Source organism: Onychomys torridus, chromosome 1 (genome assembly GCF_903995425.1).
Source record: "Onychomys torridus chromosome 1, mOncTor1.1, whole genome shotgun sequence".
Taxonomy (NCBI): domain Eukaryota; kingdom Metazoa; phylum Chordata; class Mammalia; order Rodentia; family Cricetidae; genus Onychomys; species Onychomys torridus.
Genome location: NC_050443.1, coordinates 106,515,159 through 106,542,213, shown reverse-complemented (window position 1 = coordinate 106,542,213; position 27,055 = coordinate 106,515,159). Strand labels below are relative to the sequence as shown.

At 40.8% G+C, this 27,055-nt stretch overlaps 1 protein-coding gene across 1 annotated transcript in view; it reads right to left on the bottom strand.

Moving 5' to 3' along the window:
* Positions 1-27,055, bottom strand: part of Inpp5f (inositol polyphosphate-5-phosphatase F) — a 95,549-nt gene that overhangs the window by 54,211 nt on the left and 14,283 nt on the right. Inside the window, exon 2 of the mRNA XM_036194738.1 lies at positions 8,818-8,898. Within this exon, the coding sequence (XP_036050631.1) occupies positions 8,818-8,898 (81 nt within the window). The remainder of the gene's footprint in view (positions 1-8,817; positions 8,899-27,055) is intronic.

Here is a 27,055-nt window from a genome sequence, read left to right as displayed (position 1 = left end):
CGTTAAGTCATATATTACTTCCTCAAAGATGCCTTCCATCCTGGGACCCCAGCTCCATCCAGTCAGGCACATAGCACCCATATTTCAGAAGCTTATGTCTATGAGGACAAAACTGTATGGCTGGGTAATTAATATATGCTACTACTTGAAGTCTCTTATCCACAGCCCCAGTGTCACCTCCAGCCTTTGGCACACAGTGGCACACCACAAATATCTGTTAAATCAATAAGCACTTACTTAGTATTTTGGAACAGCCCCTACTATGAGCCAGCACATACAGACACACAGAGTAAAACCACAGCACTCCAGGCCCTATCCTTCTGGAGCTTATCATATAGAAAGGCGGCAGACAAATAAATAAAAAGAAACAAATAATTAACATATAAGTATAGTAAGAACTGCACTATAGTTTTTATTTCCACCTGGACACTGCAATGAATAAAAGTATTTTGTTTTTAAATTTTTACAGATGTGTATGTTCGTCTATCTGTGTACGCCCTCTGTGTGACAGTGGCCTTCGAGGCCAGAGGAGGGCATCAAATCCCCTAGAGCTGGAGTTATTTACAGGCAGCGGTGAGCTGGGAATTCAGGACCTCTGCAAGGGCAGCTAGCACTCTTGACAGCTAGCCATCTCTCCAGCTGCCAATAAAAATATTTTTCATGGTGCTTTACTTTCCTTCAATTTGCCAAGCATATTGACATTCCTTCTATGTTCTGTTCCTCCTGTCAATAAATTTCAACTGGTCAACCTGATGCCAGACATTCAAACTGTCAGAGGTGCAGCACATTAAACCCTGAAGGTACACTTGCCTGCACACATCAGAGGAGAGCATTCAAATGAAAAACAACAGCTCTACATAGATGCTGCCTTGCCACCAAGGTAGACCTTGTAAAAATGAGAGAACAGCTGAGCTCGGTGGCTCACACCGTTAATCCCGTGCTCAAGAGGCTGGAGTAGATGGATCTCTATGAGTTCAAAGCCAGTCTGAACTCATATATGAAGTAAGCATATGGTAAATTCCAGACTTCCAAGGGATGAGACCTGGTCCAAAGGGGGAAAATGCACAACTGAACATACTTTAACTTTTTTCATATTTTACTACTGAAAATTCTTTTGCCATCTCACAGTGAAGTTTCTGGTAACTTGTTAATGTCACTACAATTTCAGTAAACACTAACTTAAGAGAACAGTTCAAGTTTACCTTTTTCTCTTTTTTTCACAACTATGTACGTAGAAATTAGGTGGTTCTGTAGTAGGCTATCACTTAGGTTCTTTAAAGGAAAAACAAAAAGAAATCCAAACAAAGTGGACATGGTGGCGCATGTCCGTCCACACAATCACAGCACCGGAGGCTGAGGCAAGAGAATCACAAGTCTAACACATGCAAGCAAGTGAAGAGGAGGAGGAGGAAATGAGAAATATTAGTTATACTTAGTGCTTTCTATGGTCAAGAACTCACTTAACCAGTCCAATTGCTTTGGAGGCATGGCCATCTGGCGGCAACTGAGGCTCACGAAGTCCTGACCCCAGGTCATCATGTCATCTACTCTACCTCCTCACTGCTTAGTCACATCCGGAAAACATGTCACTGCTCAACCGAGATTGGAGAGAACTCTCTGCAAAGCTTCGTAATAAGGGTTTCAACAGAGCGCTAGGTTCTTGCTGCTGTGAGCTCAGCCATCTCTTATATTGAATTCTTGACCTTGGGATGTGACCATATTTGGAGATAATCTCTAAAGAGGAATTACATTAAAATGAATTTATTAGGGGGGGTTAATCCAGTATAATTGTTTTTTTTTACTATTTTTTAAAGATTTATTATGTTTAGTTATGCATAATTATGTAGGGTATGTGTATGTGCACGTGAATGCCAATGCCCCCAAAGGCCAGAAATATTGGTTTCCCTGGACCTGGAGTTAAAGGGTGTTGTGAGCCACCTGACATGGGTGCTGGAAATCTAACTCAGGCCCTCTGCAAGAGCAGTATGTGCTCTCAACTGCTAAGCCACCTCTCTAGCCCCACAACTAGTTTCATTATAAGAAAATTTAAGTACACAAAGGTACAAAGGAAGGAAAGCCCAAGATGGGGATTACAGCCATCTATAAGACAAGGAAAGAGGGCTCAGAAGAAACAAGCCCTGCCCACACGCTAGTCTCAGCATTATAGGAAAATGAAATTCTGTGTTCAATGCCTCCTCCAACCTGTGACATTCTGCTCTGACTGTCCTAGCAAACAAGTATAGTTCTGAAAGTCACGAGAGCCTGCTCTATTCCTCAGAGTCCAGAGTTCAGTGACAATCATGAGCAGCAGCACAGCTCGCCCACGCCGTCTTCAGAATGACAATGACATCTGTTCCAATCAAATCCTGTTCCCAGTGCACCAGGCAAGAACAAAAACGTGTGCATGAATGTGGAGAGAATCAGTGGGAGGAAACAGACAAGAACGACAGCTTAAGAACAGATGTTTTATTCCCTCATCTCCTACCCCCAAATGATAAGACGCCCCGTGGGAAAATGCCCCCAAAGTATCAGCTCAATTCTGACACACCAGGAACACAACAGATCCTTCCGGTCAGTCTAACTCTGAGCAAGAACTTCAGCTACACATGGGAGAGAAGGGGTGATGCCTGGAGGGCAGAGGATGTAAGAGAACAGGAGGGAAGGATGGACCTTCGAGGTGAGGAGCTGGAGCGGAGTAACAAAGAAGAAAAGGCTGTGGGAAGAAGGGCGGCAGAGGCCCCAGAAGATCTCTATTTGCTTCTCTGCTGGCTCCCTTCTTTCAAAACCAAACAAACCTGCTAAGTGACCCTGACAAGATACAATCAAGAGACTTTTCCTGCCCTGCTTTTTCCTTTTTATATTTTCTTTCCCCAGCTCACTCTCCACCCCCCCCCTCTTCCAAAAGTCCCGCATCACTAGTTTTCACGCTGCCTACACATAAACAAGATAACCACACACGTGCAGACCTTCTGCACGGAGGACCAAAGTTCAGCAGGCATTAACTTCAATTTGGCCAGTGCTGATGAAAGCCAACAATACTTTTATGTATAATTCAGCTATTATTTGGCTTAAAAGGGCTTGTTGGGAAATGTTATCATCTTTACTATTTTCTACAGAGAAAATATTTTCCAGTTTCAAATAACCCTGGACTTTTGAATTATAACTTGTTTTTATGTTCAAGCTATCTGTGTATTATTTCTCCTGCAGTTACACATAAAATATTTTTACATTTTAAAAAATGGACAAATACTACAGAATTGTATTACATGAAATATATAGAATATACAAATTTATAGAGACAGAAAGATTATCTCAAGATGAAGAAGAAAGAAATATAGAGGAATCATTTCCTAAGTACAGAATTTCTGTTTTGTGTGATGGAAAAGCCCCACAAATGGACAGTAGTATCAGGACATAATATCATGAATGTAATAATCAATACAATTAATGTAATTAATGAATAATAAATATAGTTATTGAATGAAAAAATAAAGATAACCTTTTTTATTTAAAAAATGGTTTAGGCATAAAACTTTTTATTTATCACTAATATAATAGTGAATTATTATTACCTGGACATTGTGAATATAATTCTTACTTGAAAATTGTTCTTATTATATATAGTTTTACTGTTACAATTAAAAGCTTTTCTTTTTATTTACACAAAAGAGGGGAAATGTTGTGGAATAATCTTTTTGTACACTGTGAAGATGTATCTTTGCCAAGATGCCTTCTGATTGTTTCAAAAAAAAAAAAAGCCAACTTGGGGTGGTCTGCCAAGGCCACTCCCCGCTTCTCTGACTGCTCTCCTCATTAGGAAAGTGGCCTGTGATGCACTGTGAACTAGGTGACTTTGAAGGTCCTTGGCCAAGCAGGACCAACAAGCCTCTTCTCTAGACGTGTGAACCAGACTCCCTCTCCAGTCTTTTTTGATGGCTGGTCAGTCTCCATTGACTACAGGGAACCTCAGAGTAGGCTTGAAAGATGAGAATGCCATCTTTCGAGCAGAATCCTTTTTCTAATATAAATAAAGTCTAGGGCTGGAGCTTGGCTGGCAGAGTGCATGCCTAATATGCATGAGGCCTGGGTTCAATCCCCAGCACCACCCAACTCCTCCCCAGCATCACCCAACTCCTCCCCAGCACCACTGAACTCCTCCCCAGCACCACTGAACTCCTCCCCAGCACCCCTGAACTCCTCCCCAGCACTCCTGAACTCCTCCCCAGCACTCCTGAACTCCTCCCCAGCACCCCTGAACTCCTCCCCAGCACTCCTGAACTCCTCCCCAGCACTCCTGAACTCCTCCCCAGCACCACAGAACTCCTCCCCAGCACCACTGAACTCCTCCCCAGCACCACAGAACTCCTCCCCAGCACTATCTGAACTCCTCCCCAGCACCACAGAACTCCTCCCCAGCACTCCTGAACTCCTCCCCAGCACCACTGAACTCCTCCCCAGCACCACTGAACTTGGTATGGCAGTGCACATCTGTCATCTCATCTCTCAGGAGGGAGGCAGAAAGATCAAAAGTTCAAGGTCATCCTTGGCTACATAGGAAGTTTGAGACCTCTATCTCCAAAAAGGGGGGAAAAATCAAAAAGAAATAGGTGAAGGAGATGTGCCAAGAGAAATGTTGATGAGAGATCTCAAATCCCATATAACATCCACATTTGGTTTCAGTACGCTGGGTTCTTATAAAAAGTGGTTTTTGCACAAGCTGATAGATTTTTCCCTTTAACATAAGCTGACAGAGTTGTATAAGTAAAAGCGTCTTGATAAAAGAGCCTATTTCACTCGAGACTCACAATACCCAAACACATAATGAGGCAAATTCCTCTGGCTCTTGCTTCACAGCTGAAGAAGTAAGGCCCTTGACCTGGGGATTTATCTTCTTGGCTTCCAGGCGCTCCCTGAAAAGATGTCCCCACTATTCAGGAGAAAGAAGAGGACTCCAGAATAGAAAGGAGGATCCCAGAAGAGAGGCCCTGTGAGATGAGAGCCATGGGGAGAAGGCAGTGTGGCAACTCGGGCGAATGCTGCTGCGGTCTACCCAGCGGGCCAGGGAGAGGAACAGAGGAATGAATATCATCAGCACGAGGGATCCTGGGGGACGGTGCACTGTTACCATCTTAAACCAATCAGCCAGCTTTGGGGATGGCTGAATGCACAACAGACAGCGACGCAGATGCCAGAGTTCTCTAATAAATAATAATAAAAAATATTAACAAACGGAGCTTGACTCTCGGTCTCCTGACTGATTTCAGCAATTCATTCACTGCTCTGAAATGTGACTGAAATTGGAGAAAAATAATTCAGAAGTTTCATACATGTCATTTACATAATAGAAAATGAATTTTAGCTCAGAACATCCAGCTGTGAAATTATCTTGTCAGTATGTAAATGAATTAGAGATATATGTATGTAAATGTGGACAGGTAGGAGAGTGTTATTAAAATACTTAGCACGGTTACATAATGACTAAATGCTCTTCTCCTCCATGCTGAAGGACATTTCTAAAGCCTACCAAAAGCAGAATACACAACAAAACTCAGAGCAATATTATTTCTAACAGGGAAAAAAAAGAAAGGAGGACTAAATAACCCAGGGAGGGGAAGACAGACAAATCATGAAATATTCAAATAGAGGAAGAACAAGGAACTCTAGTTTCATCTATCAGCACAGGTAAATCTCAAACCATCAACAACAAAAGAAGAGGTGGCTGGAGTGGTGGCACACGCCCGTGATCCTGACCCTCAGGAGGAAGAGGCGGGAGAACACAAGTTCAAGGTTGTCCCTGGCTACACAGCAAGTTTGAAGCCCACATGGGATATATGAGACCTCATCTTTAAAAATCAATAATAAATAAAATTGCCAGGCATGCTAGTATACATGCCTTTAATCCCAGCACTTGACAGGCAAAGGCAGGTGGATCTCTAAATTCTAGGCCAGCCTGACCTGGTTCACACAGTGAATTCCACACTAGCCAGCATCACATAGTTTGACCCTGTCTCAAAATAATAATAATTAATAAATAAAATAAATAATACAAAAAAAAAAGTTCCAAGTATAGTGTCTCAAGCCTTTAATCCTAGCACTCAGGATGCAGAGGCAGGCGTATCTCTGAGTTCTAGATCAGTCTGATCTACATAGCAACTTCCAAGCCAGCCAGGGATACATTGTAAGACCATGTCTCAAGAAATACAGAAGAAAAGATTTAAAAACAAGAGATTAGCTGTTCAGGAGTAACTTGCCAAATAATGTAAGAGATATTTTCACAGTAATGATCACCACAGAACATGGGCAAGGGAGATAGTTCAACAGTTATGTGCCTGAATTCAAATCGCCAGCATTCATGCAAAAGCCAGGAATAATATATCCGTAATCCCCATTCTGGGAAGGCAGGACAAAAGGCTCTTGGAGTCCACTGGCCAGTCAGCTCGGCTGAATCCATCAGCTCCAGGTTCAGCCCCTATCCCAAAAATTAAAGTGAGAAACACAGGGAGATACTCAACTTCGACCTCTGGCCTCCAAACACTCATGCACATGTATGAACACATACCCACATAAACACACACACACACACACACACACACACACACACACACACACACGAGAGAGAGAGAGAGAGAGAGAGAGAGAGAGAGAGAGAGGAGAACAAATAATTTAATGGAATTTAAATAGAAATCTCCAAAATATAAATCTTAGCAACATACTGTTTAGGAATTTATAACCAAGAATAGTAATAATTTTCAAGAAAGTAACAAAACTCCAGCCGATTCCCTTCAAGGGAAGGACATGCTTGGAGAAATGGCAAAGATGCCTCTGAAGTCACTGGTCATGTTTCACTTCTTAATCTGGACAGGAGATAAAAACATACACTTTAGAATACCTTATACTATTTATCTGTGATAAGCAGTGTCTTATATTTATAAAAAATTTCATAAGAACACTATTTAAAATATAATAAAGGATCTAGCAAAAGAAAATTACAAACTGTCTCCACCATTTTTTTTGTAATTCACAAAAATCAACTTAATGCCTAAATGCTCAATAATCATATTTTTTAAAAGATTTATTTATTATGTACACAGTGTCCTATCTGCAAGCATGCCTGCACGCCAGAAGAAGGCATCAAATATCAAATATCATAGACGGTTATTAGCCACCATGTGGTTGCTAGGAATTGAACTCAGGACCTCTGGAAGAACAAGCAGTGCTCTTAACCTCTGAGCCATCTCTCCAGCCCTCAATAATCATATTTTAAACTTAAAAAAAAAACCTAGCTGGGCGGTGGTGGTGCACGCCTGTAATCCCAGCACTCAGGAGGCAGAGCCAGGTGGATCTCTGTGAGTTTGAAGCCAGCCTGGGCTACAGAGCAAGATCCAGGACAACCAGGGCTACACAGAGAAACCTTGTCTCAAAAAACCAATATATATGTGTTAGTGGCTCCAACCTATAATCCCAGCACCCGGGAGGCTATGGCAGGAGAATCATCATGAGTTCAAAATAAACCTTGGCTACAAAGTGAGACCCTGTCACACAACGAAAGAACAAGGACAGGGAGAGGGCTCAGTGGGTAAACACAGAAGACCAGAGTTCTATCCCCTGAACCCACAGTGGAAAGAGGAGACCAACCCCCAAAAGAGCACTGTGGCACACAGGCACCAACAGTCTCAGCCTCCCCACCCCCCCACCCCCCGACACACACACACGCTAATCATAAGAGAGAAGAAAGGGAGCAAATAAACAAAAGTCACAACAGGCATACTGCAGAGATTAACTGACTTCAGGGGCAGTTATACAGCAATAATGCCAGAGTCTCCTATAGTGCATAAGTCATACTAAAGTTATTATCAAAGGAAGCAGGTATAATGGTACATGCCTGTAAACCCATCATTCAGCAGGCAAGGCAGAGGATATCAAATACCAGACCAACCTAGACTATATTGCAAGCTCCAGGACAACCTGGGCTAGGGTGAGACCCTGTCTCTGAAAATCTAATGAAGGGGCTGGAATGATGGCTTAGTGGTTAAGGATACTTCCTGCTCTTCCAGTTCCCAGCACCCACATGGGCCTGCTCACAACTGCCTGAACTCCAGCTACAGGAGGATCAACACTCTCTTCTGGCCGCCTGAGTACCCATACATATGTAGCATGCATATTCATACAGCTGGGAGAAGAGGTATCTGCTCTCCCAGGTGGGAGCCAGGTGAATAACTTAGACTTTCCATCCATTTGCCTGCCTTACAGAGAGGTCCCAGACAGTACCACACCACACACTAAAAGACTTCCTGGCAGGGGTGACTGATTCAGGACGAGGCAGCTGACCCAAAGCCAGCCAATCATGTTGCCACCTGTCGACATTTCCAGCTTTGTTCCAGCACCTTCCACTCATGTCTGTGAACTTGCTGTACCATTCCTTAACAGAATGCACGTCCATGCCCAAGGACCACACATGTACCGTGCAGTCATGCATTCTGTCTTTTCTTCTAACTCTGAGCTCTGGGAGAGTAGAGGGGTCAGTGTGGGCTCACAATTGTGCTAAGCCTGTTAGCACAATCCCTGGCACCAAGGAGGGATTTTGTGAGAATTGTTTTTAACAAAAGAGCAAAATCAACTGTAATACCGTGTCTTCTTTTTTCAAAAGCTTTATTTTTATTTCATTAAGCTTAAATAGAAATATACTTGCTTTAAGAAGCCTCAAATGATGACAAATGAACCAATGTAATAATAGAATTTATACACAACCTTGAAAAGGACAATGTCACAGAATATCATGTTAAATTTTACAAATGTAAGGAGCTTATAAAAACATACCTGAATGAAGTTGAATTTTCCCAATAACTCCTTCTACCAAGCCCAAACAAATGGGGTTCCAGGCAAGAAGCAGATCTGTGGCTAAAATAAAGTAAGAAGCAATCATGAGAACGCATTCACCAGGAAATGTTAAACTATCTTTTTGCAGCATATTTTAAAAGGATCAACATCCCCCAAAAGCAGTTCTAACTTCCCCACAGAACACATTACCATAAAGGACTTAACTCTGAGGCCTCTGGATACCAAAGCAGTTGCGGGGTAAAAAGGGTTGAGGAACTCCGTTGATGGGGCAGTGTCTTGGTGCCCTACAGTAGAGGAAACAGGCTGTCCAACTACAAAGAGGGTAAGTGGAAGGAGCCACCTGGGACCCACAGACAAGGCCTGAAGATGGCCCTGGAGCTGTCCACCTCCTGATCACACTCTGAAAAACACCTTTCCCCAAAGAGTCACACACTCGGCAAAGGGGTCCGGAAAGCCACTTTCTGTACTCATGACTTCTAGGGCTGCTTATTTTCTGTTTACCACTGCGTGTGTGCCCCTCATCTGAACCCCACAACAGCTACAGTGATTTGCGTGTAAACTAATACTATTCTAGACATCCAAAAGAGAAGCAAATCACATATAAAAACCATGTCTAAGGACAGAGGGGCTAATTTAACTCTTCTCCAACCTGGGTTGTGAGAGATTGCTACAAGCATAGAGGCAGACGTGACATTTCTGATTGCTCAGCCGCTGAAAAGGAGGGGCAAGGGTGAGTATTCCTGCTGGTTTAGTCAGCCCAGAGAGCGGAAGCGCTTACCCTGGAAGCAGTTTACACCCAGGACCAATAGTGGGAGGCCAGAGCCAATTCCCAAAAGTCGCCCTCTGACCTCCACATGTGTGCTGAGGCACAGTTGCTAATAAGTTAAAATTTTAAATGTTTCTGCTGGCAAAATTAATTTTAATTATTACCACTTAAATTTTATTTTACTGAAATATTATGTTACTAGTAGGGTAATTATACATTAATAGTTTAGTCTCCAAATTCATTTACATTTTTTTATTATGTATTAATTTCTTGAGTTAGGGTCTTCCTATATAGCCATGGCTAGCCTTGAACTCATGGTGATACTCCAGCTTCAGCCCCATAGCTGGACTGTTATTTCTTGAATGTCTTGCTGTTGAATTTTCACTAGAAAGCAAAAACAATAGATTTCTTTGGTTGGTTGTGGCTACTCTGCAGAGCCAGGAGTAGAACCCAGGGTTTCACACATGCCAGGCAAGCTGCTACCACCAAGCTATATTCACCCCAAGTTCATTGTTTTTATTGTAAAAATTAACAACAACAACAAAAAGATTTTAAAGGTGTATATATATATATATATATATAAAATTTCTAATCTTTTTTATTTTATTTGTTTTGTATGTGTGTGAAAGTGGGGGCACAAATGCCATGGCACACATGTGGAGGTCAGAGAATAACTCATGGGAATCAGATCTCTCCTTCCACCATGTAGGTTCCAGGGATCAAACTTAGGCTGCCAGGTGTTTGAGGCAAGCAAGAGCCTTTACCCACTGCCGGCCTTCCGAGGTTGACATCGAGAGTCCCATTTTACAAGTGAAAGAAAAATGCTTAGAAAAGTAACATAGTCAAATAAGCCACATGACAGGAGGCAGGGCTGCAATCAAAAGAGAAGTCTAGCAAAGCTCTGACTCAAAAACTTCTGTTAAATCCAAAATAGGTGATAGTTTGAGTCCAACCTGGTCTATGAAGCCAGTTCCAGGACAGCCAGGGCTGTTACAGGAAAACCCTGACTCAAGGGGAAACACAAAACAAACAAATAAAAAACACAAACAAACAAGTGTGGTGGTACACTCCTTTAAAACAATACTTGGAAGGCAGAGGCAAGCGGATCTCTGTGAGCTCAAGGCCAGCCTGGTCTACATAGTGAGTTCCAGGCCAGCCAGGACAACAGATTTTGAGATCCTGACTCAAAATTTAAAAAAATAAAATAAGCAAATAAAAGTCTAGAGCCAGGAATGGTGGTGCATGCCTGTAATCTCAGCATTCAGGCTAAGGCAAAGGATCTTCAGTTCCACGCCAATCTGGGATACACAGTAAATTTGACACCAGCCTGGGCTAATGGACAGCCTGTGTTTCCAAAGAAAGAAAACCAAAGAGGTCTGCCAATCTGACTCTGGTTATACACCTCAGCAACCTGCTATAACACCTCCCTCAGAAACTACACAGGGAGCCACTGAAACAGGAAGTCTTAAACGCCATGTGTAATTACAAAGTAATACTACAAAGTGGAGGGGAGAACTGACCACAGAGGTAAGGTGGTTCTGTTTCATTTTAGGCCTCTGTCTGCACATTAACTGAACACCACACAGAACCATCTACTCTTAAAAGCAACATTTCCTGAAAACAAATTTTTTTGTTTGAAGTCTTTTTCTAAGGCTAGAGAGATGGTATGGTGGGAGTCAGGCAGGCCCTGGCTTTCCCTGAGGCCCTGAAATATGGAAAAGGAACCTGCTGGGGAAAGGCAGTAAAGGCCTGGGGCCAGGACCTTGGGGTAGCATAAGTTTTGGATCCTGAGAACCCAATTCTTCTCCCTAAAGCAATGATTCTCAACACTCCTAAAGCTGCAACCCTTTTATTCAGTTTCCCATGGTATGGTAACCCCCAACTATAAAATTATTTTCAGTGCTACAACATAACTGTAATTTTGTAACTGGTATGAATTGTAATGTAAATATCTGCGTTTTCTAATGGTCTTAGGCAACCCACATGTTGAGAACCACTAACCTAGAGGGTTATGGACACTGTATGCTTGGTCTGTGTTCCCTTTGTGCAACATTGCTTCATTAGCACCTGGCTGGCTTTGACCCATTGTATGACAGTTTCTACTTACTGTTCCCCTTCCCCTGCAAACTGTATGTATGTGTAATGCTGTACTTATCAATAAACTTGTGTGGATAAGACACAGCTTATGCGGCCCCTCCTGGGTCTCAACTTTCCCGTCTTCTTTATTTTCTGATCTCCTGGTCCTTCCTTTCAGGAACCTATCCCTGAAGAATGACCTGTTAGGGCAGGTCAACAGTGAAACTGTTAAGAGCACTTGCTGCTCATACAGAGGACCCGGGTTCAGTCCCCAGAACCCACAAGATGGAACTAAGGCATCTGACACACAGGCACTGCACACCATGGTGCACTTACTTACATACATGCAAGCAAAACACTTAAGGCACAGAAACTAAAAATAAACCTTTAAAAAAATCTTTTTTAAAGAAATAAAACATTCTTAAAATCATGACCTCGTGGTGGCACAATTTTCCATTTAAGTACTTCCTTACTGAAACATCAAGTTTTATTCTATTTTAAAAACACTGTGATACAAATGATGAGTTTTATATAAATATTTCATTTGTCTCCATCCTTAATAGCTTTAGGATAGATTCCTAGAAATGAAATCAGTAGTCATAACATTTAAAAAATTAAGGCTCTCAAGCATTATCAAATTACTTCTATAAATATTACATCACATTAGATATATTTCCCATGTTAACAATGGTGAATATTATAATGCAGGGAGTTAGTACTCTGTATGGTTCCACAATGGATGGTTTAAAAATGGAAAAATTAAATAAAGGGATAACCAACTTAGCTGGTATTGATAAAATGTTGATTATAATTATTAACAGTTTGGTAATTCATATTTTATCCTTAAAAAGTGATTTGATATCTGTGACAAATATGAAAAATTGACTTAGAAAGACCTACTAATGAAACTAAGAAAAATGTTCATACACAGAGGAATTTAGAGCAGAACCTACTGTACCATTGCATGATAAAACTAAAGAGAAGGGGCCTAAGGTTATTAGAACATCAACCTTAGTTTATCCAGTTACTATATAAGGACAACCAGCAAACAACAAGTATCCCCAAGGTCATGCATAAGTTAACTGGACTCCTGTAAAAATGTTAGAGTTGAGGAGATTTAAGGAAGCAGTCATTTCATATGGTATGCATTCACCCTATGTGAAGCAAATGTTAATTAAATTCATGGACAACTCAGAAGAGAATTATCACTCAAGACTGGAAAGATTTACTACAGCAATATGGGAAGCTGGTCCTCAGTTACAATGGAGAACATGGAAAGAGGAAGCTAGGGCCATAGAACAATGAAAAAGGGCTAGAGGGATTGATATTTCCCAAGGCCAGTTTTTCGGTAAAGGTCAGTATGCTAATTTGCAAAAACAATTTGGATTTGATGATCATACGTTGGCTCTATGCAGATTTGAAAGCTTGGGATAAGGTTGAAGAATCAGGAAAGAGGACTGAGTCATTTACTAAAATTATACAAGGCCCAAAAGAAGCCTTCACTGTATTTTTGCAAAGATTGACTTCTGCTGTAAATAGAAATAATATCAGATCCAGAAGTTAGACAAATATTAATTGAATTTTTGAAATGCTAATTCATAATGCAAAAGGATGATTAGGCCTTTAGAGGCAAGATCAGTACCAACTGATGAATACAGTTGATATTGGATCTCATGCTTATGAGATACTGCTTTGATAGAAGTAATTTCTAGAAATTTTAAGAAAAATAAAAATATTAGATGTTTTAATTGTGTTAAACAGGGTCATCTGAAAAGGGATTGTAGGCAAGGCATTTTGAGGAACAATATGTTTTCTAGAGATAATCCAAACAGAAGGCTGGGCCTTCTGGAGTATGCAAAAGGTGTGGCAAAGGAATGATGCAGATCAACATTGGGAAATACCTTAAGGGCTTCTTGTAGACCCAGATATCAAATTTGGTTCAACCATTCCCTGTTAGCATTGGAGAAACTCATCCACAGAGCAATTAAAAGACTTAATGCTTATTGTTTAAAACCATATTGCTCTGGATGAAAGAACAGCTTCATTAGATAAAACAAAATTTTCAGGAAAGACCACAAAAATCCATATTTTGGGAAACTTTTATAAATGATCAAAGACTAAAGCTAAAGATATGAATAAATGGCATTGTAATTGAAGATTTGGTTGAGACAGGGGCAGATATAACAATAATTTCACCAAAATCTTTGCATCCAGATTGGCCTCTTCAGGATGTAAATGTTCAACTTCTAGGGATTGGAATTTTATTTCAGGTAAAACAAAGTATAGGTATCTCAGGTAAATATCTCAGGTAAAACAAAGTTGAATACATAGGGCCAGAAGGACAGGTAGGGAATTAAAGCCATATGTGACTAACATAGCAATGAATTTATGGGGATGGGACTTGTTACAACTATGAAGAACACAGATTAACATTCCTCCAATCTCAGAAACAAACCTTAAAATAAAGAATGCTTCTGAGAGAAACATTAAAAGGTATTATCAAAAACAGTCACTGGCCATTCAGGCTGTACATAAGCAAGGCACAACAGCTGTTGATCTTGGTTTTTTTGTTTTTGGTTTTTGTTTTTGTTTTTGAGACAGGGTTTCTCTGTGTAGCTTTGGAGCCTGTCCTGGAACTCGCTCTGTAGACCAGGCTGGTCTTGAACTCACAGAGATCCGCCTGCCTCTGCCTCCCCGGTGCTGGGATTAAAGGTGTGTACCACCACCACCACAGCAAGCTGTTGATCTTGGTATCAACATCCCTACCTTTAAAACCTGTTTAGGTGGTCTTTTGACATCAGAAAAATTACAGGCACTAGTTGTTACAGTTGTTACAGGAACAACTAAACACTCAACGTATTGAATAATCAAACCAGTCCTTGGAATTCACCTATATTTGTCATTAAAATGAAATTTAGAAAATGGAGAATGGTAACAGATCCAAGAGCTATTAATAAGGTGATCTAGCCAATGGGCTCTTTACAGCCTAGAATTCCCTTGGCTTCTTTATTACCTAAAGGATGGTCTATTATAGTGATTGATTTAAAAGACTGCTTTTTTACTATATCTTTACAAGAACAGGATAGAGAAAATTTTGCCTTCACAGTGCCTACTTGTAGTAATTCCCAGCCTGTTAAAAGGTATCAGTGGGAATTCTTCCACAAAGAATGTCAACAGCCCTACCTTGTGCCAATTATTTTGTACAACAGCAATTGGAAATAATTCATAATCAGTTTCCTCTATCTACAATTTACCATTACATGGATAATGTCTTACTAGCTGACTCAGACACAGATACCTTAGAAAAAAATATTTGATGAAATAAAGAAAAATTTGCCTTGTTGGGGATTACAAATTGCTCCTGAAAAAAGACAGAGGAGATTCTATTAATTATCTAGGAAATAAACTAGGTTTACAGAAAATTAATCCACAGAAAGTATAAATCAGGAGAGATCAATTATGAACTCTAATGATTTTCAAAAGTTGCTGGGAGATATTAACTGGCTATGGCCCACAAATGGATTAACAACTCAAGAACTAAGTAATTTATTTCAAACCTTACAAGGTGATAAGAACTTAAATAGTCCACAAAAATTATCAGCAGAGGCTGAGAGAGAACTGGCTTTGGCTGAAGAGAAATTACATGATGCACATGTGGACCACTTGGATTCAGATCATACTGGTTTGTATCCTGGTCATACCACCTTCTGTACATGCTCCTATAGGAATTCTTATGCAGAAAGAAGATAATATTTCAGAATGGATTTTTTTTACTTCACAAAAAGAGTAAAAAATTAAAGTCCTATGTAGAAAAGTTTTCTGAATTGATTCTAAAAGGCAAATTAAGACTTTGTCAATTAACAGGAGTAGACCCAACAGAAATTGTAGTACCTTTTACTAATGCTTGAAATTGCCTCATTATAGGCAGAAAATGAGCACTGGCAAAGAGCTTGCAGTAATTTCTTGGGAGAGATTAGCAACAAATATCCAAAAGCAAGGGACTTCAGTTTATAAAAAGAACTAATTGGGTTCTTCCTTACATTGTATGGGGAACACCAATTTCTGGGAAACCTACATTCTATACTGATACAAAAAAATCAGGAAAGGCAGGTTATAACTCAGGAAATTTAAGTAAAGTGGCTCAAAGCCCTTATGACTCAGTTTAAAAGTCAGAATTATATGCTATTCTCATGGTATTATTAGATTTTCCAAAACCTCTTAATATATTTACTGACTCTCAATATGCAGAAAGAGTTGTTTTACACATTGAAACCACTGAACTTATTCCAGATGATTCAGAATTAACTTTTTTATTTATTCAATTACAAGAAATAATCAGAAATAGAAATCATCCCTTGTATATAATACATATCAGATCCCATATGGGTCTACCAGACCCTCTAGCACAAGGTAATGATAAAATTGATCAACTATTGGTACAAAATGTGCTAGAAACCTCAAAATTTCATAATAAACACCATGTTAATAAAAAGGTTTGAAGAAAGATTTTTCTATCACTTGGCAACAAGCATAGGAAATTATAAGGAAATGTCCTATTTGTTCCTTATATAACCAAACTCCCCTACCTACAGAAAATAACCCAAAGGGTACTCTACTCAAAGAAATGAAATTTGGCAAATGGATGTGTTTCATTTTGTAGAGTTTGGAAAATGAAAGTATATGCACCATACCATAGATATATATTTGGGATTTCAAAGGGTAACTGTTTGAGTTCTGAAAAGGCTAATTCTGTAATCACACATTTATTCAAAGTTATGGCCATTATGGGAATACCTGTACAAATTAAGATTGATTATGCTCCAGCATATGTCTTTAGTAAAATGAAACAGTTTTTTGCATATTACAACACAAAGTATATAACAGGTATACCACACAATCCTACATGACAAGTAGTTATGAAAAGATCTAATTGTACTTTAAGATATGCTTAATAAACAAAAAAGAGTACTAAAGACCCCCAGGATCAATTACACAATGCTTTATCAACTTTAAATTTTTTAAATGCTAATGGGAAAGGAATGACAGCTGTGGAGAGACATTGGATAGTAGAAAAAAACTGAACTAAATCAGCCTGTGTACTTTAAAGAGATGTTGACCTCAGAAAGGAAACCAGGATATGTGTTATGCTGGAGAAGAGGTTTTGCTTTTGTTTCCACAAGAGAAGAAAAGTTATGGATATCATCAAGATTGATAACGATTAGATTTGAACAAGAGAGACCACTTGATTAGGAGAGGTGATAGTTCATCAAACAGCATGGCCATTCAATCTAAACCAATTTATATGACTAACAAACACCTTTCATTTGCTCAAATACAACCTGCCATAAAAGGGAAACTCCCCAAAGTTAGAGTTAAGGCAGGTTTGTGGCCATGTTAGGTATGTTTTCAAGGTCAAACAGAGATATATTTTAGATAGATAGATGGTCTTCAAACACTTCAGAGACCTACAGAATATAACATTTATGATGTTTTACTATATGGCTTTTTCATGACAGTGAGACACATCTGCTCCTGGCAGCACCAATTTACTTCAAAAAAGGATGATGGGCATCAAAGAACCTTCACATGGAGTTTGCTTTGTTGTCTCAAAGTTAGCCACTGGGTAAAGAAACTGCTCTTGCCTCAACTGCTGACAGAATGCTGTCCAGATTGGACAAGCAGGACACAAAAGAAGGTGACTGCTGAACCCTGCCAAGACAAAGTAGGACAGTCCTTCAAAATTTCTGCTTCACAGAAAAGTCGGTCAGATATTCTAGGCCTGTAGGCCAAAGATGGATGCCCCAACATTCCAGAGGAGCCTTGGGTGACTATCCAGGCAGTCAGATGTCTCTGTTGTTTCTATAGTTTTGGAAGTTATTTGCTCTGTATTTCCTGTTTACTCAGATAATATTGTATCCTTCTTGGGTCTCTGATAGAGTTTTTCTTGTTACCAAATTCAGAAAAGAAACTCATTTAAAAAAAAATGTAAACTGTATAAGGTTGAGAGACAAAAAAAGCTTAAGTTATTTATCTAAGAAAATGTTTTAAGGTCTAAAGGTTATTTCTAGGTTGGTATTACAGTTATGATAGAAAGTGAATTTGGCACAAAACTCATCAAGATAGGATAGATAACAGAGTATTTTCTGAACTTGCCAAATACAAATGGACTGGACATTGTAAACGTAATCCTTACTTGATAACTGTTCATATTGTGTATAGTTTTACTGTGTTAGAGTTAAAAACCTTTCCTTTTTATTTAGAAAAAAAGAGGAAATGTTGTGGGATATTTGTTCACATTGACACTCTAAGACTGCCAATAATGTTTACCTTGAATTAGAGGGCAGAGCCAGCAATTGGCTTACCAGAATTAGCCATAGAGGTTTTGGAGGACCCAGATAGGAGGGCATAAGAAGACATAGGGAGGGCTTGGAGAGATTCACTTTCTTTTCAGTCCAGGAATGTGGAGAGTTAGGACCAGCTGATCGTTCCTCCACTGCTCTTTGGATCTGTCAGTTTTTTACCCCAATATCTGACTCTTGTGTTTTTATTGTTATTAGAATAACTTAGATAAATGCATCATTCATTTTTGAGACAAGATTTCTCTATGTATTCCAGGCTGTCCTGAAGCTTGCTATGTAGTCCAGGCTAGATTCAAACTCACAGAGATCCATCTCCCTCTGCCTCCTAAGTGCTGAGATTAAAAGTGTGAACGTTTAGCCAGGCAGTGGTGGTACACGCCTGTAATCCCAGCACTCGTGAGGCAGAGGCAGGTGGATCTCTGTGAGTTCAAGACCAGCCTGGTCTACAGAGCTAGTCCAGGAAAGGCTCCAAAGCTACAGAGAAACCCTGTCTCGAAAAACCAAAAATAAATAAATAAATAAAAAAGTGTGAACATTTATGCCTGTCTTAAATTACCAGCATTTTCAAATCTTGTTCATTTGATGGCATCCATTGCCAAAAATTACTTTATTTTCTTTGTTGATAAGATTAAATATTAAATATAAAAGTAGCTACTTGTGTTTCTTTTTCTATGATGATTTTCTTGCTTATACCTTCTCCCTACCTTGCCCTTGTTTATATCTTCAATTAATTTTCCCTGCCTAGCAAATGTGAAGTACTATATTCCTTGTTGAATTACAAGTTCTTTGCCTATTTAGACTTCAAATCTTTGATATGTTTTGCAGATACTTTGTTTATAACTTTTATACAAATCTACTGTTTTCCTTATCTTTGGACTTAAAAACTCATTCCTGCCGGGCGGTGGTGGCGCATGCCTGTAATCCCAGCACTCGGGAGGCAGAGGCAGGTGGATCTCTGTGAGCTTGAGGCCAGCAGCCTGGACTATCAAGTAAGTTCCAGGAAAGGCGCAAAGCTACATAGAGAAACCCTGTCTCGGGGGTGGGAAAAAAAAAACTCATTCCTTAACCAGTTTCAATTAAGGATTAATTGTTTTCATCTCTGTAACTTTTAACTGCTTAACATTTACTCCAATAGTGAGCTTGTCGACCCTATATTAGACATGTCAAGTCTCACATCTGTCAACACAGATGTTCCTGCTGAAGAAACAGCAACAGCTTCCCTAACCCAGACACTCTGACCTCCAAAGGTCATAACTATAATGAGCTTTATGGACAGGAAATGAGACTATCTAAGATGTGTTCTGGAATAGGTCCCATTGTTAGGGAAACACTTACCAAATACTTGCAAGGACTCAGGCTCAGAAGATACAAAAATAAAGAAGTAGGGCAGGGGATTATCATTCAAAGGTAGAGTATTTGTCTAGGTTCAAACAGGGGCAAGAGGGATCACTAGTAGTTAAGAGTGCTTGCTGCTCAATCATGAAGTCTACAGTTTGAATCCTAGGACCCACATAACAACGTGGGTGTCCAGCCTCCAATTCAGGGGTAGAGGTGGAGACAGAAGAATCTACAGGGTTTTCTGGCTCCTAGCCTAGCTAAGAAAACATAGCCCAGGTTCAGGGAGAGACCCTGACTCAATGAAATAGGTCAGACAAGAAAGAGGGATACATCAAAGGCCCCCTTCTGGTCTCTACATGCAGCCTCCCCACACAGGTGCACACAGACAGACACAAAACAGTGCATACATTAAAAATAAATATTTAAATCAATAACAATAGAGTAATATTTAGGTAACATAAGACCAGTGGGTTTAGTGGAAATGTGAATAGGACTGGGAGTAGAGTGAGGTCAGCTAAAGAGAGACTTAATAAAGGATAGTGAGTCAGAACTTCCTGGAGTCTAGGGCACGCAGACAGTGACAGAAGGTAAAGTACTATTACAGCCGTGGACTTTATCTCAGTTGACATAATGGATGCTCACCCAAAAGTTAATAGTGCTTTCAACTGCTTGAGGTCCACAGTGGAAAATACTGTTCCCACCACGACTTGATGAGCACATTCAAATACTCAAGTGTCAGAGACACAGCTTCATGAATGGAGACTGGGCAGGGTTACTGTCCATCAGGTTACTGCAAAACTGTGACTTGAAATGGAAAACGAGCTCAGGAAATGGGTTGGACTTGAAACCCTGTCTCAAAAAAACACAAACAAACAAACAAAAAAAAAACAGGGGCTGGGGATTTAGCTCAGTGGTAGAGCGCTTGCCTAGCAAGCTCAAGGCCCTGGGTTTGATCCTCAGCTCCGACAAAAAAAAAAAAAAAAAAAAAAAGGAAATGATATATAACACATCAAAGAACACCCTGGGAAGGACAGGAAAGAGTAATGGTTGTACATTCAAGATTTTACTGAGGTCTGGGGATCCAGCTCAGTTGGAAGGGTATCTGTCTAGCATATACAAGGACCTGGGTTCATCCCTAGCAGTGCATCAAGTAAGCATGCCTATGATCTCAGCACTCAAAAGGTAGCAGTGAGTTCAGGACTCTGCCTCAAAAATAAAAAACAGTGAGAGGAAACAATAAAGGGAAAAAAGAATGTAGAAAATTATGATATCCAAAGTACAGGTAGAAAAGTTAACCTTGGAAAGGAAGAAAGATGTTTTTCTGGGGGAAAAAAAAGATGAGAGACTAAATATAGAAAGAGAAATGCCAATGAGTGAATCAAACGCACTGACTTAGTGAAAACGGGAATCCAAGTCCTCTTTGCTTCAGCGAGGACCGCATGGCAGTAGGAGGAAGATCAGCACAGGGCGCAGGGCAGCCAGTTTGTAAATGTTCTATGTGAGCTTATGTGCATACATGTTCTAAGATTAGTTTCAGTATTTATTTATTTATCTATGCATAAGCAGAAGGGTGCCCACTGATCCAGAAGAGGGCTCTGGATCCTCTGGAGATGGAGTTACAGAAGGTTGTGAGCCACATAATGTGGGTGCTGGAAACTGAACCCAGTTCCTCTACAAAATCAAAATGCCCTCAACTGCTGCACTCTCTCTCCAGACCTACATGTGTTTTTTAATTCAGTGTTCTGAAGAAAATTGGTGTCGATCCACCAATAAATCATGAAATCAATTGTGTATAGTGAAATAAACAGTAACAGCAGTGAAACAGAATATAACAGAGAAAACAAGCACTCATAAAGAGAAATACCAGGAGCTAGGCATGATGGCACAGACCTGTAATCTCAGCCCTCAGGAGGTGGAAACAGAATTAATGTAAGTTCAAAATCAGACTAAGGTGTACAGAGAGGAACCAGTTATCCGGGGCTACATAGCAAGATCCTTTCTTTAAAACAAGAGCAAGGGATATGGGAGGGGTGGGGGGAGATATCACTCATTAAACTTGTTTCTGGTAAACACACACACATATCTGTATATAGTCACCAGATCATGACATCAGAAGGTACCACTTGGGCTGGGGATATGGCTGAGTGACAGAGTCGGTGACTGGTATATTTAAGACGCAGTACAGCCAATTGCTTTTAATGCTCTAAGGCACTAAGGGTGTCTGAAAAAAGCCACATGAACCATGTTATTTATTTACCTAAAATTACATACAATATTTATAAGGCTGTGTGTATATAAATATATGTTCTAAATGAAGTTGTTCCACTTGGGCTAACAATGCTCCCAACAAGAGCCAAAGACTAACAAAAAACCCCACACCAGACATGTGAAAACCCCTTTCATACTGTTGGTCAGGGGAGTCCAAGAGACTCCTCAAACAATGTGGGTTTGGCTCTTGCCCACAGTTACCTCCCAGAGACTGAAGGTAAGTCCTGTTGCTGCAGACACCATGCACTTCAGACACAAGACCTGGAGGACTTGAGCTGGCTCTGACTTGAGGAGGTGGCTCTCCCTGAGGACTAGCTTCCACAGTCCCAGAAGGTGCTATGCACGCCTCCAAAGGGAGGAAGCAACCAGTCTTACCCAGCTGGAATACTATGGCCCACAATGGGCAGTATGCACCTAAGGGTGCCATAGTGGCATTCATATCTCCGCAGGAACCAACAGCTGGACTTAGGGCATGCTCAACAGGAGGGAAACATGCCTGGTACTAGCCAACTACACAGAGCTAGTAAGGTCATGGATCTTAGAATATACTACCACCTCTTTATTAATCCAGCGTAATTCCTAACTGCATTCTAAATATGTGTCCCAAACAGTACAACAATAGACACTAACATACAGAAGAGTAACTATCATGGGCTCCCATCCATAGACACAGAACCACAGGCAACTTAGGAAGGCTGAGAGTGGGAGAAACAGCCTTCCCCAGGGAAGAGTCTCCTAACTAGTTATCCATAATACCAAGTGGTCTGCTCTGAAATCATACACAGGCTAGCAACACAAACTAGACTAAGCAAGTTGTAAATATATTTTCACACACACAACAACAAAACAAAGAAAAAGAGGCCATCATTTCAAGAGGGAACAAAGCAGTTACATGGTACATGGGAGGAAAATGTTGTAATTATATTTTAATTAAAAAATTATAAAAGAGTTATTTGGGGGATTAAGAAAAGTACTTTTCACCATGTACCTCAAACAACTGAAAACATCTAATGCTTTTGCATGAAAGGTCATTATATCAACCTTGTAAGTTATTTTGCTCAAATCTCTGTAGTTGCTAAATATTTTGACCAATTAATTATTGAGGTCTTTTTGTTTGTTTGTTTGTTTGTTTTGTTGTGTTTTTCGAGACAGGGTTTCTCTGTGTAGCTTTGTGCCTTTCCTGGAACTCACTTGGTAGCCCAGGCTGGCCTCAAACCGAGTGCTGGGATTAAAGACATGTGCCACCACCACCCGGTGAGGTCTTTTTTTAATCTCATGCTTTGTATACTTGCTCCTTCATAATTTTTGCTTTATATGATTTTTAAAGCTTTATTTATTTCATTTAATGTACATGAGTATTTGCCTGCATGTATGTATGCTTACCACATGTGTGCCTGGTGCCCACAGAGGGAGTCCAATTCCCTGAAACTGAAGTTATAGACAGTTGTGAGCCTCCATGCAGGTGTTATGAGCCAAACTCAGGTCTTCTGCAAGAATGGCAAGTGCTCTTAACTGCTGAGCCATCTCTGCAGGCTCACTGCTTTATATTTTTGAGACAAGCAGATACGTAGAAATTTGAGGTTATTCTATCTTCCTGTTAAACTTCTGTTTATCAAAATATACTGCCTCTATATCAAATAAATTGTTTGCCTAGTTTAGCATTAATGTGAAAGAAACACATTAGGCATTAAAAAGGATAAATACGAACACTGATAACCCAATCATATTACTTCTACACCCCACATCCTTGGAAACAAAGTCCAGAGTCCTTAGAGAGGCATTTAAGCACATGGGGAGTAGGGGTTATGGGCTTGGTGACACATTTTAATCTCAGTATTCGAGGCAGAGGCAGGGAAATCTCTGCTGAGTCCCAGGCCAGCCTGGTCTACAGAGTGAACTCCAGAACAGCCAGGGCTACAAAGAGAAACCCTGCCTCAAAATAAATAAATAATCATTAGAAGAAGGACTTTCAAGCTCTCTCCACTCTTGGCATCCAGGCCTGCAGTCACTCTCCGCCTTCTTCAGGATGGGTCTGGAATGCTCCCCACCCACTTCTACCTGCTCTTCATTCTAGCCTCAGAACAAAGGTCACTGGTCTTCAAGACACATTCCTCACTCCTCCCACTTTAAAAACTGGTCATACTTTGTGTAACAAATTTCTACCTCAGCACCTTGCTTTGGTTTAGTATCTAATTATTGACTTGGCTAAGTCCTTGACTGCACAGGAACTCATGAAAAACAGGAAGCTCGCTGAGACCTTTGCAGGTTCAGTTTTTTGTTTCCAGTGCATGGCACAGTAGCTCCAGAACTAGACAGGCGACCTCAATATGGAAAGGAGTGAACTGCGGTCAGATGATATTTAAGTAACCACATTGGAAAGGTTCACTATTTAAACTGACAGAAATTGAATTCATGTGGTCTATTTCAGCCATAACCATCAAGACTGACAGGTAAAGTGACTGCTACCATCATCCAGCTGGTTAACATCAGAACACAGTTTCCCATTCTCAGTCCAACAGAGCTCTAACACATCTCCAACACCACAGGTCTCCTTACCAAATAGCCCCTGATGTAATACTCTCATATTTGCATGGGGTGTGAGCTCACTATCAGCATTCCAGCTGCCCACGCCAAAACCTACAAGGCATCCAGAAAGTAGGTTTCTCATCAAGACCTACTGATTCTCTCCCCTCCCATTTTGATTATCACTACACATCTCTGCATACCCACCACCACTATCCTTGTCCAAGGTCAAGCCCTTCACCCCGTGGATCCTAGAAAGAGCTGTTATCAGGACTGGAGAGGTGGCTCAGCAGTTAAGAGCACATACTGGCCCTATCTTGCAGAGGACCGAAACTCAGTGCCCAGCATCCACACCAAACAGCTCACTACTTCCAACTCCTAGGGAATCCTATGTCTCTGGCTTCCACAGGCACCTGCACATGCATGTGCATATGCACACACAAGCACACACACAAACACACATGTGCTTACGAGCACACACTTAAAAATAAATAAGCAAAATAAAATTTAAAATCACTTGTCAGCCTCCATAGAACTGAATCTTGTCTGTCTGTCTCTCTTTCCTTTTTTTTTGAAAGTCAAGCAAAGCCTACGTTTATTCAAGGAAGATCATTTTATTAAGAGTTTAAAAGAAAACCCCAGGCAGACAAGTTGCTAATCTCAGCAGCTACCTGGCTGAGGAAAAAATGGTGAAGAGAAGGAAAAAAGAGAACGCCATTTGAGTTACCAGCATGGAGGTCAGCTACAAAGGACCAAGTTTTAGAGAGAGTAAGGAAGACCGAAATACCAGAAAAGGCGTACTTGGGTTCTGGCCAGCATCTGAAAGACATCGGAAAAGGAAAGGTGCATCTTTCAGAGTCAGATGGGCAGACCCAACAGAAGCTCACAGAAGCTTGTAGGGCCTGCACTACCCAGTGGCTCTGAGAGGGAAAAGTGATTTGACCTGTCTCTGTGGCATCACTTAAAGTGGGCCTGCCTTCCTAGTACTGGCCCTGGGGTTGGCCAGCCTGACTAGATTAACTCTTTTATATTTCAGTAGCCTAGAATGCTAGGCCAACAAGTTTCTTAACAAATACCAGGTACTGAATGCATTGAATGCACGCAAGACTCTCAACTCTTTCAGAACTGTTGGGCCAGAAGGCAGAAAGCCATGGTCAAGTCAGGAGCACAGGCAACTGCAGGCAGGAAATCCAGTTGTTTTTCCTCTGAGCAGGTTAGATTTGCAGTTGAGATAGAATGCCAGGACAAGAATGGAGACGACACACAAGAGAGCAGGCTTGAAATCAGAGACTCGGGTGACCCAGGAACATACCGAGGCGACTTGGGGCTGACTCTAACATTCGCAAGCTGGACAGAGTCAAGCTATGTATGTGGCTGTGGCATGGCCATGGCTTACATGATGTGCCGTATCCCAGGTAAAGGATCCTAGCTCGACCACAGCCTCGGAAGCACCTTTCAGCTTCACTGTTTGTTTCTGTTCCTTTGTTTGTTTGATTTGTTTTGAATGGAATTCAATCCAACTTACGAGGTTTCCATGAGGATTAAATGAATTATGTGAAAGTGTTCAAGGGTCTGTCACATGATACACTCAATAACTTTCAGCTCAAGTTGGGAAGTGTATACATATTTAAGACTCCAGGATTTCATAGCTCAATAATTTGCCTGTACATTTTTATTTTATAAACCTACAAAAGGCTTTTTAGAAAGCAGGTAGAGGAGAGGCACACACCTGTACTCTTAGCACTTGGGAAGCAGAGGCAAGAGGATCCCCACAAGTTTAAGGCCAGTCTGGTCCATACAGTGAGTTCTAGGACTACATGGCAAGACCCTGTCTAAAAACAACTACAACAAAAGAACCATACAAGAAAAAAAAAAGTTTTAATTTTAAAACTTTTATACTTTTAAATCTTAGGGTAAGGCCAAAATCCTAAAGCCTTCTTAGAGTGCTATTTTGTGGAGCTATCACAATGCCTAGATTTACCCTAGAATTCTCCTTCCTTGGCATATGAAACACTGAGCTGTGGTTCTGATGCGGGCAACAATTGGACCATCCAGTCTTAGTCTCAGCAAGCCAACTGGGAACCAAACAGCAAGCCAAGCGAAGCGTGACTGCCAGCTTCCTCTCTCTCCTCCGTGGGAGCGAGGGAGCATCCAGGAGCACGGTCTAAAAAGAGGGGAAGCAGTGTAAGGGAGAGACATGGAGATCAGTGATGTGAGTTACATGCGTCAAAATAAATACTGGGTCCCAATTTGATAAAAGCACGAAGGAATGTGAATAGAATCTGCAGGGGTTCTTTTGTTTGGTTTGTTTTTAAGACAGGGTCTCACTAGACCGGCATCAAACTCAGAGATTCGCTGGCCTCTGTGTCTGAGTGCTGGAATTAAAGGCATGTACTACCACCTCCTATGATTTTGTTTGTTTATTTGTTTGTTTGTTTTTAAGGAGGTGCTGGGATCAAACCAGGGCCTTGAGCAAGTTAGGCAAGCACCCTACCACTAAAATACATTCTCGGCCTAGGGTTTTACTCTGTAGCTCTGACTGACCTATTCTCCTACCATATTTAACCTTAGGATATGGTATTTTAAACATATTTTTTAAAAATCTGTTGTAGAGGCCAGGCATGGTAGCTCAGGCCTTTAATCCCAGCACTCAGGAGGCAGGGGCAGGCAGATCTCAAGGCCAGCCTGCTCTACAGAGCGAGTTCCAGGACAGCCAGGGCTACACAGACAGAAACCCTGTTTCAAAAACAAACAAAAAAGGCAAAATCTTGTGTGGAGGTCAGAAGACAATTTGCAGGAACCAGTTCTTTCCATTCACTCTAAGGATGAAAATTAGGTCATCAGTCTTGGCCACAAGCAACCAGCCACCTTGACAGCCCCAAAGTGT